Source organism: Hypomesus nipponensis, chromosome 22, assembly GCF_054491055.1.
Source record: "Hypomesus nipponensis isolate SF chromosome 22, ASM5449105v1, whole genome shotgun sequence".
Lineage (NCBI taxonomy): Eukaryota > Metazoa > Chordata > Actinopteri > Osmeriformes > Osmeridae > Hypomesus > Hypomesus nipponensis.
This window is the reverse complement of record NC_140382.1, coordinates 21155001-21171698: the sequence shown is the minus strand read 5'-3', so window position 1 is coordinate 21171698 and position 16698 is coordinate 21155001. Positions and strand designations below refer to the sequence as shown.

The 16698-nt window shown below is 50.7% G+C and overlaps 1 protein-coding gene across 1 annotated transcript in view; it reads left to right on the top strand.

Moving 5' to 3' along the window:
- Positions 1-3619: 3619 nt before the first annotated feature.
- Positions 3620-16698, top strand: part of lef1 (lymphoid enhancer-binding factor 1) — a 17426-nt gene continuing 4347 nt past the window's right edge. The window contains exons 1-5 of the mRNA XM_084687355.1: positions 3620-3734; positions 4775-4937; positions 5976-6083; positions 8604-8652; positions 9358-9402. Of these exons, the coding sequence (XP_084543481.1) occupies positions 3628-3734; positions 4775-4937; positions 5976-6083; positions 8604-8652; positions 9358-9392 (462 nt within the window). The 5' untranslated portion in view covers positions 3620-3627 and the 3' untranslated portion in view covers positions 9393-9402. The remainder of the gene's footprint in view (positions 3735-4774; positions 4938-5975; positions 6084-8603; positions 8653-9357; positions 9403-16698) is intronic.

Below are 16698 nucleotides of genomic sequence, written 5' to 3'. Positions count from 1 at the left end.
CCCTAACCCTAACCCTAACCCTAACCCTAACCCTAACCCTAACCCTAACCCTAACCCTAACCCTAACCCTAACCCTAACCCTAACCCTAACCCTAACCCTAACCCTAACCCTAACCCTAACCCTAACCCTAACCCTAACCCTAACCCTAACCCTAACCCTAACCCTAACCCTAACCCTAACCCTAACCCTAACCCTAACCCTAACCCTAACCCTAACCCTAACCCTAACCCTAACCCTAACCCTAACCCTAACCCTAACCCTAACCCTAACCCTAACCCTAACCCTAACCCTAACCCTAACCCTAACCCTAACCCTAACCCTAACCCTAACCCTAACCCTAACCCTAACCCTAACCCTAACCCTAACCCTAACCCTAACCCTAACCCTAACCCTAACCCTAACCCTAACCCTAACCCTAACCCTAACCCTAACCCTAACCCTAACCCTAACCCTAACCCTAACCCTAACCCTAACCCTAACCCTAACCCTAACCCTAACCCTAACCCTAACCCTAACCCTAACCCTAACCCTAACCCTAACCCTAACCCTAACCCTAACCCTAACCCTAACCCTAACCCTAACCCTAACCCTAACCCTAACCCTAACCCTAACCCTAACCCTAACCCTAACCCTAACCCTAACCCTAACCCTAACCCTAACCCTAACCCTAACCCTAACCCTAACCCTAACCCTAACCCTAACCCTAACCCTAACCCTAACCCTAACCCTAACCCTAACCCTAACCCTAACCCTAACCCTAACCCTAACCCTAACCCTAACCCTAACCCTAACCCTAACCCTAACCCTAACCCTAACCCTAACCCTAACCCTAACCCTAACCCTAACCCTAACCCTAACCCTAACCCTAACCCTAACCCTAACCCTAACCCTAACCCTAACCCTAACCCTAACCCTAACCCTAACCCTAACCCTAACCCTAACCCTAACCCTAACCCTAACCCTAACCCTAACCCTAACCCTAACCCTAACCCTAACCCTAACCCTAACCCTAACCCTAACCCTAACCCTAACCCTAACCCTAACCCTAACCCTAACCCTAACCCTAACCCTAACCCTAACCCTAACCCTAACCCTAACCCTAACCCTAACCCTAACCCTAACCCTAACCCTAACCCTAACCCTAACCCTAACCCTAACCCTAACCCTAACCCTAACCCTAACCCTAACCCTAACCCTAACCCTAACCCTAACCCTAACCCTAACCCTAACCCTAACCCTAACCCTAACCCTAACCCTAACCCTAACCCTAACCCTAACCCTAACCCTAACCCTAACCCTAACCCTAACCCTAACCCTAACCCTAACCCTAACCCTAACCCTAACCCTAACCCTAACCCTAACCCTAACCCTAACCCTAACCCTAACCCTAACCCTAACCCTAACCCTAACCCTAACCCTAACCCTAACCCTAACCCTAACCCTAACCCTAACCCTAACCCTAACCCTAACCCTAACCCTAACCCTAACCCTAACCCTAACCCTAACCCTAACCCTAACCCTAACCCTAACCCTAACCCTAACCCTAACCCTAACCCTAACCCTAACCCTAACCCTAACCCTAACCCTAACCCTAACCCTAACCCTAACCCTAACCCTAACCCTAACCCTAACCCTAACCCTAACCCTAACCCTAACCCTAACCCTAACCCTAACCCTAACCCTAACCCTAACCCTAACCCTAACCCTAACCCTAACCCTAACCCTAACCCTAACCCTAACCCTAACCCTAACCCTAACCCTAACCCTAACCCTAACCCTAACCCTAACCCTAACCCTAACCCTAACCCTAACCCTAACCCTAACCCTAACCCTAACCCTAACCCTAACCCTAACCCTAACCCTAACCCTAACCCTAACCCTAACCCTAACCCTAACCCTAACCCTAACCCTAACCCTAACCCTAACCCTAACCCTAACCCTAACCCTAACCCTAACCCTAACCCTAACCCTAACCCTAACCCTAACCCTAACCCTAACCCTAACCCTAACCCTAACCCTAACCCTAACCCTAACCCTAACCCTAACCCTAACCCTAACCCTAACCCTAACCCTAACCCTAACCCTAACCCTAACCCTAACCCTAACCCTAACCCTAACCCTAACCCTAACCCTAACCCTAACCCTAACCCTAACCCTAACCCTAACCCTAACCCTAACCCTAACCCTAACCCTAACCCTAACCCTAACCCTAACCCTAACCCTAACCCTAACCCTAACCCTAACCCTAACCCTAACCCTAACCCTAACCCTAACCCTAACCCTAACCCTAACCCTAACCCTAACCCTAACCCTAACCCTAACCCTAACCCTAACCCTAACCCTAACCCTAACCCTAACCCTAACCCTAACCCTAACCCTAACCCTAACCCTAACCCTAACCCTAACCCTAACCCTAACCCTAACCCTAACCCTAACCCTAACCCTAACCCTAACCCTAACCCTAACCCTAACCCTAACCCTAACCCTAACCCTAACCCTAACCCTAACCCTAACCCTAACCCTAACCCTAACCCTAACCCTAACCCTAACCCTAACCCTAACCCTAACCCTAACCCTAACCCTAACCCTAACCCTAACCCTAACCCTAACCCTAACCCTAACCCTAACCCTAACCCTAACCCTAACCCTAACCCTAACCCTAACCCTAACCCTAACCCTAACCCTAACCCTAACCCTAACCCTAACCCTAACCCTAACCCTAACCCTAACCCTAACCCTAACCCTAACCCTAACCCTAACCCTAACCCTAACCCTAACCCTAACCCTAACCCTAACCCTAACCCTAACCCTAACCCTAACCCTAACCCTAACCCTAACCCTAACCCTAACCCTAACCCTAACCCTAACCCTAACCCTAACCCTAACCCTAACCCTAACCCTAACCCTAACCCTAACCCTAACCCTAACCCTAACCCTAACCCTAACCCTAACCCTAACCCTAACCCTAACCCTAACCCTAACCCTAACCCTAACCCTAACCCTAACCCTAACCCTAACCCTAACCCTAACCCTAACCCTAACCCTAACCCTAACCCTAACCCTAACCCTAACCCTAACCCTAACCCTAACCCTAACCCTAACCCTAACCCTAACCCTAACCCTAACCCTAACCCTAACCCTAACCCTAACCCTAACCCTAACCCTAACCCTAACCCTAACCCTAACCCTAACCCTAACCCTAACCCTAACCCTAACCCTAACCCTAACCCTAACCCTAACCCTAACCCTAACCCTAACCCTAACCCTAACCCTAACCCTAACCCTAACCCTAACCCTAACCCTAACCCTAACCCTAACCCTAACCCTAACCCTAACCCTAACCCTAACCCTAACCCTAACCCTAACCCTAACCCTAACCCTAACCCTAACCCTAACCCTAACCCTAACCCTAACCCTAACCCTAACCCTAACCCTAACCCTAACCCTAACCCTAACCCTAACCCTAACCCTAACCCTAACCCTAACCCTAACCCTAACCCTAACCCTAACCCTAACCCTAACCCTAACCCTAACCCTAACCCTAACCCTAACCCTAACCCTAACCCTAACCCTAACCCTAACCCTAACCCTAACCCTAATGTGTGTGTTCCAGGTTCTCCCACCACATGGTCCCCAGCCCGGGGCCCCGCGCTACAGGGATCCCCCATCCTGCCATCGTCAACCCCCAAGTCAAACACGAACCCCAGCAGCACGAAACTGACCTCATGCACATGTGAGTCCCCCAAACAGTGGCCCTGGGCACACACACACTCACATGCACGCGCACACAGACATGAATACAAATACACACATCTCCACACACACTCACACACACACACACACACAGAGCTGAAGGGCAGCAGCCAGCCCCAGGCCTCTAAGTGGTTGCTGATGTGGTGGTCAGGACGGAGGCGTAGAGAGCAACAGGAGGATTGGTTGCCATTACTGGTGAGGTAATCCCCCTTTTTGTGCGAACGTACGGCTGGACATGATTAAAGATCAGAGCAGGGGGTTCTGACGAGACCTGGCAACCCCCTTCGCACGCAGCCTCGCTATTGGCCGAGAGCAACCAGACCCTCCGGAGTTCTCACACTCCGGGTCGGCAGGTTTTCTGTCGCCATAGTGCCGCACATGGGCACATTACCCCCCCCCCCCCCACCCCCCTTCCGCTTTCTTTTCTTTTTCTTTCTCTATTCCTCCCTTTCTTCTTTTCTCTCTCTTGCTCTCTCATTCCATTGTTCACAGTTTCCTCTCTCTATCTTTTTCTCTCTCTACCTCTGTTTCTTCAAGCCTCTTTCTCCTCCTCAGGGTTAGGGTTAAGGTTAACCCTAGAACCAGGTAGAACACAGGGTCAGGTAGAACACACACAGGACCAGGTTAACCCTAACCCTAACTTCTGCCCCCTCTCCCTCCCCCGGTCCTCTGTGTGTGTTCTACCTGACCCTGTGTGTGTTCTACCTGACTCTGTGCGTGTTCTACCTGACCCTGTGTGTGTTCTACCTGACCCTGTGCGTGTTCTTTACCTGGTCCTGTGTGTGTTCTACCTGACCCTGTGTGTGTTCTACCTGACCCTGTGTGTGTTCTACCTGACCCTGTGTGTGTTCTACCTGACCCTGTGTGTGTTCTACCTGACCCTGTGTGTGTTCTACCTGACCCTGTGTGTGTTCTTTACCTGGTCCTGTGTGTGTTCTACCTGACTCTGTGTGTGTTCTTTACCTGACCCTGTGTGTTCTTTACCTGGTCCTGTGCTCTCTGGTCTTATTGCTTCTCCAGGAAGCCCCAGCAGGAGCAGAGGAAGGAGCAGGAGCCCAAGCGGCCTCACATCAAAAAGCCGCTGAATGCCTTCATGCTGTACATGAAGGAGATGAGGGCCAATGTGGTGGCAGAGTGCACCCTGAAGGAGAGCGCTGCCATCAACCAGATCCTGGGCAGGAGGGTACGCACACGCACGCACACACACACGCACACACACGCACACACACATGCACACACACGCACGCACGCACACAAGAATGCTAAATTGATAGGTGTGTAGGCTCCTTTATTGTCCTGATGTCTGTTTCCCTGTTAGCCAATCGGCTCCCTCCCTGACTCCCTGTTAGCCAATCGGCTCCCTCCCTGTCTCCCTGTTAGCCAATCGTCTCCCTCCCTGTCTCCCTGTTAGCCAATCGTCTCCCTCCCTGTCTCCCTGTTAGCCAATCAGCTCCCTCCCTGTCTCCCTGTTAGCCAATCGGCTCCCTCCCTGTCTCCCAGTACAGCCCGACTACTCCACCAAACTGATGTTTAACTGTCAAACCAAAAAGGCCTTTATAGAATAATGGCCTGGCTGAAAATGACCAAATGTGTTCCTTTAAAGCACTGGTCGTGTGTGTGTGTGTGTGTGTGTGTGGACAGGGGGGGGAGCTGAGCTACTAGAACTTGTTTAAAGCTTTCAGGGAAAGCCGGCTTGGCCAGGCCAGGAAACCACACCAAAGAAGGGTCTGTGGTCTGGGCAAGGAATTACCCGCTGACAGTTTGCATGAAGGCAAAAAAAAAAAAGAAAGCTTGCCTAATTGGAACCAGTGTTTTGATATGAAATCAAAGTTTTTTCTGTATTTCGTTCTCTCTTTCTCTTCGTATTTTAATCTCTTCATCATGTCCTCCCCCCTCTAGTGCTTTTCTTCTTCTCACCCCCCCTCCCCCTTTCTTTTTTACACCAAGCGTTTGGAAGTTGAAAAAAAAAGATTCTTCTTCTTCGGAGCAAAACACAGGCACGCGTCTGTTTGGCTCAAACTTGAAAGTGCCAGTAATTAACTGTCTCTCTCTCTCTCTTTCTCTCTCTCTCTCTCACTCTCTCTCTCTCTCTCTCTCTCTCTCTCTCTCTCTCTCTCTCACACACTCTCTCTCTCACTCTTTGTCTCTTTGTCTCTCTCTCCCCCATCTCTCTCACCCCCATCTCCCTCTCCCTCCTGTAATCTCTCCTGCCGTGGAACAGTGGCATGCGTTATCTCGGGAGGAGCAAGCTAAGTATTATGAATTAGCCCGCAAGGAGCGGCAGCTCCATATGCAGCTCTATCCTGGCTGGTCTGCCAGAGACAATTATGTAAGTATCAGCAGAACTGATTGGCAAGCGAGAACGAAATGTGTGTGTGTGTGTGTGTGTTTGTTGATTTTTTGTAATGAGCAATACTAGATCTACGTGCTGTGTTTAATATTTCAAATGGATGTGTGTGTTTGTGTGTCTCTGAGTGTGTGTGTGTGCACTCTGGTACACACTGTGTGTGTGTGTGTGTGTGTCAGCAGGGCATGTGTGGTTCTCTGTGTACAGTCAGCACAATTCCTTGCCACACTATTTGTTATTCAGTATTGAAACTAGAAATGAAAGGCCCAGTGGATGCTAATGAGGCTAACAGCCATTATCTGCACTATCCGCTATATGCTAATGAGGCTAACTGTGGTAGCTGCCATATGCTAATGGACGAAAAAAAAATAAGCTTGGAGTGTTATTCACAGCACCATGATGCATCCATCATCACCACCATAATAAACTGTAGCATCACCAACGCTGTAATAGATATATAGAAAGACAGGGGCAGAGAAAGAGATGAAGAAAGAGAGAGATGGAGAGACGGAAAGAGAGAGGAGAGAGGCAGAAAGGCAGAGATGAGAGAGAGAGAGAAGAGAGAGAGGCAGAGAGAGGAAAGAGAGAGGCAGAGAGAGGAAAGAGAGAGAGAGGCAGAGAGAGAGAGAGAGAGAGAGAGAGAGAGAGAGAGAGAGAGAGAGAGAGAGGCAGAGAGAAAGAAAGAGAGAGAGGCAGAGAGAGAGAGAGGCAGAGAGAGAGAGAGGCAGAGAGAGGAGAGTGCCATATGATGGTTGTGCTAGCCTTTGATGTTCCATATCTGTGTAACAGGCAGTTTTGGATATGTAAACACACACTCTCTGTTGGAGGAGTGTGTGTATGTGTGTATGTGTGTATATACGCACGTGTAGGCGTGTGTGTGAGTGTATATCCTGTATAAGTACCAGGTGTGTGTGCGAGTGGTGTGTGTGAGTGTGTGGTGTGTGTGTGTGTGTGTGTGTGTGTGTGTGTGTGTGAGTGTGTGAGACAGTGAGAGAGCGCCTGCCCTTGTTAAAAGTGTGGCTCCAGCACTCACCTTCCCTCCACCACCACGAGCAGCCTCTCCTCTTAGTTACCCTGCTCCCCCTCGGACCTCCAGCGAGCCCTCGTCTCCTGCCTCCGCCTCCCCACAGACCAGCACCCTCGCCGGGGCCCCAGGGCAAGCCTCAACCCCTCCTGGAGACAGAGAGGGTTCAGTTAGTGACCAGCTGTAGCAGGTGTAGAAGTACTGTACAGGCTTACAAAGTCTATTTTGGGGGTTGGTTTAGGAATCAAACACTCATACTCCAAAAGAATGACTAAATGTCATTTACACAGTGTTGGGACGTTCAACAACTTTAATGACGGTTAGAAAACAGTAGAAAAGTTGCCGCCTGCAGTTGTCAAATACGATAGTTCCGTTATGAACGGCTGCAGAGTAGCTCCTAGCCGTTAGCGAAAGGCACACATTTGAAATGGAGAACTCAGAGATGAAGCGGTGTGGACATCTTTCTATTGTCTTTCCTCCCTCTCTGCATTTCTCCATCCCTCCCTCTCCTTCTGTCTGTCTCCCTCCCTCCCTCTCTCTCTCTCTCTCTCTCTCTCTCTCACTCTCTCTCTCCTCTCTCTCTCTCTCTCTCTCTCTCTCTCTCTCTCTCTCTCTCTCTCACTCTCCCTCTCTCTCTCTCTCTCTCTCTCTCTCTCTCTCTCTCTCTCTCTCTCTCTCTCTCTCTCTCTCTCTCTCTCTCTCTCTCTCCCTCCCTCCCTCCCTCTCTCTCTCCTTCCTTCCCTCCCTCTCTCTCTCCATCTCCCTCCCTGCCTGTCACAGCAGCTGAAGACAGATTAGCTAGTGAATAAGTGGATTAGCAGACTTTCCAGCAGGAACCCCAAGTGCTGCTCATATATGACTAGAATGAGTCTTCGCTGCTATCTATACCTATAGTCACCCCCCTCTAGGGATTCTGGCATAAGCTGTACACACACACACACACACACACACACACACACACTGAAATCCTACAAACCTTCAAGTACATGCACACATACACACACTAGAAGCACACGCACACAAACTAGAATTCTACAAACCTTCAAGTACATGCATACACATATTTCTGCTCTATGTAAATGAAGCGAGGGTATATAGTTGTATAGGCAGTACGCCCAGTATATACATGATATAACCAGAGATACACATAGTTATGTGTATAACAAATGACCAAGAGGTGAACAATGGAAGTTCAAGGATCCCTCAGCACAACATCACATGACAAACAGAGAAGATAACCAAGCTTTGCCAACAACCCATAGGTCAACCCCCCAGTCCGTCAGTCCCTTCCCAGCAGCTGATAGGCCCAGGCGACAGGTGGGGGCGGGAGCGGCGGAGGCGTGGGTGCTGGTTGGGCAGCAGGGGGGGCAGCAGGGGGGCAGCAGGGGGGCAGCAGGGGGGGCAGCAGAGCAGAGGCGTGGTGGAGGCAGGGTGAGTGCTGGAGCCACACTTTAAGCGTTCACCTGTTTATGTTCTAGGGGAAGAAGAAGAAGAGGAAGAGGGAGAAGATCCAGGAGCCAGCTGCAGGTATACACACACACACACACACACGGCTGCAGATACACACACGTAAACACACAAAACCAACACGTGTTTGTTCTTCCTTCATTTGTTATTGTTTTTTCTCAGTTTGTCCATTTATCCATGTCTTCATCCCTTCATCGTCCACTCATCCTTTTGGGATTAGTCTGTCTATCCCCGGGTGGATATCCTTCCTCTCTGGACCGTGCTATCTGTCTGTCTGCCTGTCTCTCTGCAGTACCTGTCTATCTGCCTGTCTCTCTGCAGTACATGTCTGTCCTCTCAACCTTCTACCATAAAACTACTGCACAAAAAGTCAAAAAGTTCCCCCAAAAAAATATTTAAACAACAAAAGATGTACAGTATATTTGTGTTGAGGGAAGAAAATGCATCTTGAAATTGGGAGAACGTGTCCCGATACAAACCAGGCTTGGAGATTAGCGTGTTAAGACACTGCGGCACATGCTGTGTGACGTCATCATGTCGCTTCTCACCGGGCTTTGAACCCAGGTCCTCTGACGCACTCTACCACTGCCTCTCACAAACATCGCTTTAGCCAACGACACCACCAAAAACCTAGCTCTTCGATGGAGTGGGAGGGAGTTTATACTGAGTTTCATCCGCGACTGAACAAACAAATCGGTTACGTAGTGTGGACAGTGTGGAGGGCAAGATCCCGTCTCCAAATTAAAAAGGTGCAATCTTCTACAGGTACAGGCCAGAGAATGAAAACGGCGTACATCTGATCCATCATGGTAAGAACATCTCCTCTCCTCCGTCCTCTCCCTCTATTCCTCTCTTCTCTCTCTCTCTTCTCCCTCCTCCCATTCCTCCTCCCAACCCTCCTCTCTCCCCTCCCCTCCCATCCTTCCTCTTGACCTACCCCTCCCTCCCTCCCCCCCTCACTCCCTCCCTCCCTTCTCCCCCCTCCATCCCTCCTCCCCTCCCTCCTCCCCCCTCCCTTCTCCCCCCCTCCCTCCCTCCTCCCCTCCCTCCTCCCTTCTCCCCCCTCCCTCCCTCCCTCCCTCCACCTTCTCCATCCCCTTCCCTCTGTTTTGTGCTGTAGTATCCATCTCTTGGAATGATGTTGAAAACCCTCCTCTGAGCTCCAAAACCTCTTTCTGAGACTTAACAAACATTTACAGACTAATCCTAAACTACAATCTCATGAACATGGTCATTGTGTGAGTTTCCTGTGTTTGCATATGTATTCATCAAATCATTATGATACATGTACACGTTAATCATAATAACTTCTCTGAATATAGTTTGGAGATAAAGATCCTACTCTCTCTCCTACATGGCAACAGCCATGAACACCTCTAAATTGTACCTGTTGTCTGTCAATATATATCTATCTATACCTGTCTGAGTATCTGCTTCCTGTCTCTATATTTACAGAGTATTGGTTGTCTACTTCCTTTCTGTGTAGTTACTTTACATCTACTTCCTGTCTGGTCTACTTCTGTCTACGTACTTCCTGCTTGCGTACCTACTTCCTGTCCCTGCTCAGACTGGGGGATTCCACCTGGTCCACATGTTCAGCATGTGTGTGACTGTTCTCTCTGTTCCACACTCTGACACAGACAAGCAAAGGGCCTTTAGCTGTATAGAACCATGTGGAACAATAGAGTAACCTTCAGGAAACAAGAACACAGAACCCTTTTGGGTCATATGTATTTCTCCAACTCCTTCTCACCTTCAGTTCTTTCCAGATCTCTCTCTCTCCGTGTGAAGACAAATGTCACCTCTCTCTCCTCTTTCCTCATTTCACTTCTCTCTCTTCTTACCTCATTTCTCCTCTCTCCTCTCTCTCTCTCTCTCTCTCTCTCTCTCTCTCTCTCTCTCTCTCTCTCTCTCTCCCTCTCTCTCCCTCTCTCTCCCTCTCTCTCTCTCTCTCTCTCTCTCTCTCTCTCTCTCTCCTCTCTCTCTCTCTCTCTCTCTTCTCCCTCTCTCTGGCTCTCTATAGGGCAGTCTGGTAGCATCCTGTGTTCCGCTAGTGTGCCGTTGAGGCCAAAGCCAAGCAGATGTGACAAATCTTCTCTTTCAAGACCAAGCAGACAAAAGCCTTCCGCCTCATCGATCCCTGACCCGGCCACTCTCTCTTTCACCTCTTTCTTTCCCCTGCATAACTCTCTCTCTCTTACTTTCTCTATCTCACTATCTGTCCCTTCTCTCTCAGTCTCTCCCTCTCTCTCTCTCTCTCCCTCTCTCTCTCTCTCTCTCTCTCCCTCTCTCTCTCCCTCTCTCTCTCTCTCTCTCTCTCTCTCTCTCTCTCTCTCTCTCTCTCTCTCTCTCCCTCTCTCTCTCTCTCCCTCTCTCTCTCCCTCTCTCTCTCTCTCTCTCTCTCTCACTCTCTCTCTCTCTCTCTCTCTCTCTCTCTCTCTCTCTCTCTCTCCCTCTCTCTCTCTCTCTCTCTCTCTCTCTCTCTCCCTCTCTCTCTCTCTCCCTCTCTCTCTCCCTCTCTCTCTCTCCCTCTCTCTCCCTCTCTGTCTCTCTCTCACTATCTCTCCCTTCTTTCTCTCTCCCTCTGTGTCTCTCTGCTGACTCTCTCGCTTCCTAACTCTCTCTGCCCTTCTCTCCTTCTCTCCTGCCTCTCTGACTAAACTCCGATTTGGTTTTCTCCTTCTCGCGGTCGTCAGAGCTGCCGTCTCTTTTCAGAGCGGTTTATCTCTGAGCCAGTAATTAGCCTAGCCGCGTGGGGACGGGCACCCTGGCTGATTCCTTGTGACAGGCCTGACGCCGGCCGCATGAGCCCTCCCCCTCTCCTCCCCCTCTCCTCCCCCTCTCCTCCCCTCCCTTCTCCTTCCCTTCCCCCTGTCCATCCCCCCCTCCTCCTCCTTCCCTCCCCCTCTCCATCCATCCCTTCCCCCTGTTTGCTAACAAAAGCCAGGTTAGCCTAGCCGTGGACAACACCAGAAAAACATCTCTAAACGAACAGATTTAGGGCCACTACACCCCCAGTGTCATCTCTTTCTCCTTCCCGGTCCCCCTGTCTTCCTACACTGTTTCCTTACTGGCCTGTTTCTCAAGCCAAATGATGAGAAGTGTTTCGTGTCAGTCATTAACAGTCTTCTGACTGTTAGCGGCCAGCCACATTGCTGTGTCTGAGTGTGGGTGAGCTGGCCCAGCAGGGTCATGTGTCTGTGGGCCTCTGTAAACTGGAGTTCATGACCGGGTGAAACTCGCTGTCTGCGAAGGCTAAACTATGGGCCTACTGCATGATTGGCCCTGGCCCAGAACACACACACACACACAGAAACACAGACAAACAGAAACACACACACCTTCTTACGTTCTTCTAGTGAATTTCTCTCTCTCTCTCTCTCTCTCTCTCTCTCTCTCTCTCTCTCTCTCTCTCTCTCTCTCTCTCTCTCTCTCTTTCACTGTCTATCTCTTTCTCTCTCTCACACTCTCTTTCGCTCTCACAAAGGTACTCTTTTAAACAAGCTAGTTGTGTGTGTGTGTGTGTGTGTGTGTGAGGGACAGTGACTCATCTCCCTGTGGCCCCTGAACTGTCACCCCTGATTCTTTCTTCTTTATCCCTCTCTATTTGTACATATCTCTGTCCCTTGTAATCGCTTGAATCTAAGCCAGTGGCACTAAGAGTGCGGCACCCTAAGATGTTTGCAGTCAGACTAGTTCATCATATAAGCTACAGCATGAGAGAGCCTCTTTATATCTGGAGTGGTGTGTGTGTATGCGTGTGTGTGTGCATGTGTGTATGCGTGTGTGTGTGTGTGGTTGGGGTCTGTGGCTGTGTGTTTGGTTATGGTACAGATGATTTACAGTGTGGGTTGAGAACAGCTCTGGGGTACAGGAGTGGAACAGAAAGAAAGAGCTGTTCTCCCCTCCTCCCTCTCTCCTTCCCTCTCCTTCCTACCCTCCCTCTCTCCTCCCTCCTTTCTTCCCTCTCCTTCCCTCCCTCTCCCCTCACCCCCCTGCCTCCCTCCCTCCCTCCCTCTCCCTTCCCTCTCTACTTCTCTCCCTTCTCTCTCTCCTTCCCTCCCACCCTCCTCCCTCTCTTCTCCCCTCTCTCTCTCTCTCTCACTCTCTCACTCTCTCTCTCTCCTTCCCTCCCACCCTCTCTTCTCCCTCCCTCCCACCCTCTCTTCTCCCTCCCTCCCTCCATCTCTTCTCCCTCTCTCTCTCTCTCTCTCTCTCTCTCTCACTCTCTCTCTCACTCTCTCTCCTTCTCTCTCTCTCTCTCTCTCTCTCTCTCTCTCTCTCCTTCCCTCCCACCCTCTCTTCTCCCTCCCTCCCTCTCTTCTCCCTCTCTCTCTCACTCTCTCTCTCCCCTCCCTCCCTCCCTCCCTCCCTCCCTCCCTCCCTCCCTCCCTCCCTCCCTCCCTCCCTCCCTCCCTCCCTCCCTCCCTCCCTCCCTTCTCCCTCTCTCTCTCACTCTCTCTTTCTCCTTCCCTCCCTCCCTCCTCCCTCCCTCCTCCCTCTCTCCTCCCTCCCTCTCTTGTTCTCTGAAGTGTGTAGGCAGGGTGTGACTGTGAAAAAGAAAATTCCCCCTTTGTTTAGACCTCTGTCACCCTCCATGTCTCTGTTACCCTCCATGTCTCTGTTACCCTCCATGTGTCTGTTACCCTCCATGTCTCTGTTATCCTCCATGTGTCTGTTACCCTCCATGTCTCTGTTACCCTCCATGTGTCTGTTACCCTCCATGCCTCTGTTATCCTCCATGTGTCTGTTACCCTCCATGTCTCTGTTACCCTCCATGTGTCTGTTACCCTCCATGTCTCTGTTACCCTCCATGTCTCTGTTACCCTCCATGTGTCTGTTACCCTCCATGTCTCTGTTACCCTCCATGTCTCTGTTACCCTCCATGTGTCTGTTACCCTCCATGTCTCTGTTACCCTCCATGTGTCTGTTACCCTCCATGTCTCTGTTACCCTCCATGTGTGTGTTACCCTCCATGTCTCTGTTACCCTCCATGTCTCTGTTACCCTCCATGTGTCTGTTACCCTCCATGTCTCTGTTACCCTCCATGTGTCTGTTACCCTCCATGTCTCTGTTACCCTCCATGTGTCTGTTACCCTCCATGTGTCTGTTACCCTCCATGTGTCTGTTACCCTCCATGTCTCTGTTACCCTCCATGTGTCTGTTACCCTCCATGTCTCTGTTACCCTCCATGTGTCTGTTACCCTCCATGTCTCTGTTACCCTCCATGTGTCTGTTACCCTCCATGTCTCTGTTACCCTCCATGTCTCTGTTACCCTCCATGTGTCTGTTACCCTCCATGTCTCTGTTACCCTCCATGTGTCTGTTACCCTCCATGTGTCTGTTACCCTCCATGTCTCTGTTACCCTCCATGTGTCTGTTACCCTCCATGTCTCTGTTACCCTCCATGTGTCTGTTACCCTCCATGTCTCTGTTACCCTCCATGTGTCTGTTACCCTCCATGTGTCTGTTACCCTCCATGTCTCTGTTACCCTCCATGTGTCTGTTACCCTCCATGTCTCTGTTACCCTCCATGTGTCTGTTACCCTCCATGTGTCTGTTACCCTCCATGTCTCTGTTACCCTCCATGTCTCTGTTACCCTCCATGTGTCTGTTACCCTCCATGTCTCTGTTACCCTCCATCTCCCCTCCGCTTTCTATTTAGTGTCTGGCCTCCAAGTTTCTACACACACACACACACACACACACACACACAGGTTACTTGTCACCTTTCTGGGGTTAGATTGGGGATCCCCTTCTTCCTGCTGTGGTGCCGAGATGAGATGATGAGGAACCTGAACACTCTGATATCTATATCTGATAACTCATAACACCAGGACTTCAGAGAGCAGTGTCCTGGATGAGGGATGAGGGGATGGAGGGATGAGGGGATGAGGGGATGGAGGGATGAGGGGATGGAGGGATGAGGGGATGAGGGGATGAGGGGATGAGGGATGGGGGGATGAGGGGATGAGGGGATGAGGGGATGAGGGATGGGGGGATGGAGGGATGAGGGATGAGGGGATGAGGGGATGAGGGATGGGGGGATGAGGGGATGAGGGGATGAGGGGATGAGGGGATGAGGGATGGGGGGATGAGGGGATGAGGGATGGGGGGATGAGGGGATGAGGGATGGAGGGATGAGGGGATGGAGGGATGAGGGGATGTAGGGAGCGTGGAGGGATGAGGGATGAGGGGATGAGGGGATGAGGGATGAGGGGATGAGGGATGAGGGGATGGGGGGATGAGGGGATGGGGGGATGAGGGATGGAGGGATGAGGGGATGGAGGGATGAGGGGATGTAGGGAGCGTGGAGGGATGAGGGAAGTGTGGAGCATAAATCAGAGCGGCACATTTTGTAGGAAATGGAACCGGAAAACTGTTCTGCCCCTTCACTTTTCCTCTCACTCCATCTCATCTTTTTTTTCTCCCCCTCTCTCTTTCGCCATTCCTCTCTCTCTCTCTCTCTCTCTCTCTCTTTCTCCCTCTCTCCCTCTCTCTCTCTCTCTCTCTCTCTCTCTCTCTCTCTCTCTCTCTCTCTCTCTGTCTCTCTCTCTCTCTCTCTCTCTCTCTCTCCCTCTCTCCCTCTCTCTCTCTCTCTCTCTCTCTCTCTCCCTCTCTCTCTCTCTCTCTCTCTCTCTTTCTCTCTCTCTTTCTCTCTCTCCCTCTCTCTCTCTCTCTCTCTCTCTCCCTCTCTCTCTCTCTCTCTCTCTCTCTCTTTCTTCCCTTGTTCTACTTCTCATCCAGCCAGCTCTGTGAAGTGAAATAGACCTCTCAGCACTTTTCTATGGTCTTGCAGTGTGTGTGTGTCTGTGTGTGTGTGTGTGTGTGTGTGTGTGGGGGGAGGGGGGGGAGTACAGTATGCAGGTGTGCCTTGGTCACTGCAAGGAGCCATCCTTCAAACCGTCAAAACTTAGATTTGATCTACCTCCTCTCTTCTCCTCTCCTCTCCTTTGAAGTTATTCTGAAAGATCCCTCCTTCCTCCAACACACACTAATACACATGCACAGTTTGAGTCTTCAATGCCGCACTGTGGTGTTGAGGTGTGTGTGTGAAAGTCTCCCATTGTTTAGACTGGTGTGTGTGTGGGGGGGTTTGGTTTGACTCACGGCACGGCAGGGCCTATTGTGCTCAGGGTTAGCCAGCTGCAGCAACACTGTGAGGGTACCCCCACCCTGCCCTGCCTGGGTGGGGTTTGTGATGTCTTCAACACTCGCCCCCCCCCCTCTCTCTGTCTCTCGCTCTCTCTCTCTCTCTCTCTCTCTCTATATATATATATATATATATATATAGATGTCTTCATCTCTATCTGTCTCCCTCTCTCTCCATCTCTCTCTTGTTTTCAGTCCTTCTTTGTCTAAATCTCTCTGCCCCCCCACCTCCCTTTCCCCCCTCCTGTGTGAGATAGCTCAAGATCAAAGCCCCCAGGTAGGGCGGGGCTGGGGAACAGGAAGGGGAGTTAGGGAATGCAGGAAGTTTAGTTTATTTACACTTTTCTCACCCCCCCCCCCCACACACACACACACACTTTAAACCTTACCCTCGCTGTACAGTCTAGTTTTCTTCCTGAGAATTTAAACCTGTAGTTATTTTCTCAGATCCCTATCTCTCTCTCTCTCCTTTCCTCTATCACTCTCTCCTTTTCTCACTCTCTCTCTCCCTCTCTCTCTCCTTTCCTCTCTTTCTCTCTATTTCTCCCTCTCCCTCTCTCTCTCTCTCTCTCTCTCTCTCTCTCTCTCTCTCTCTCTCTCTCTCCCTCCCTCCCTCTCTCCTTTCCTCTCTTTCTCTCTATTTCTCCCTCTCTATCTCTCTCTCTCCCTCCCTCTCTCTATTTCTCCCTCTCTCTCTCTATCTCTCTCTCTCTCCCTCCCTCTCTCCTTTCCTGTCTTTCTCTCTATTTCTCCGTCCCTCTCTCTCCCTCTCTCTCTCTCTCTCTATCTCTCTCTCCCTCCCTCTCTCCTTTCCTCTCTTTCTCCCAATGACTTTCCCCACCTTTTCTTTCCTCTTCAGCCTCTCTCCTTCCCATCATGCCTCATCTCTCCATCTACTGTTTTTATGTCCCCTCACCTCGTTTAAGTCATTCTCTCAGTGCACCTCCATCCCTC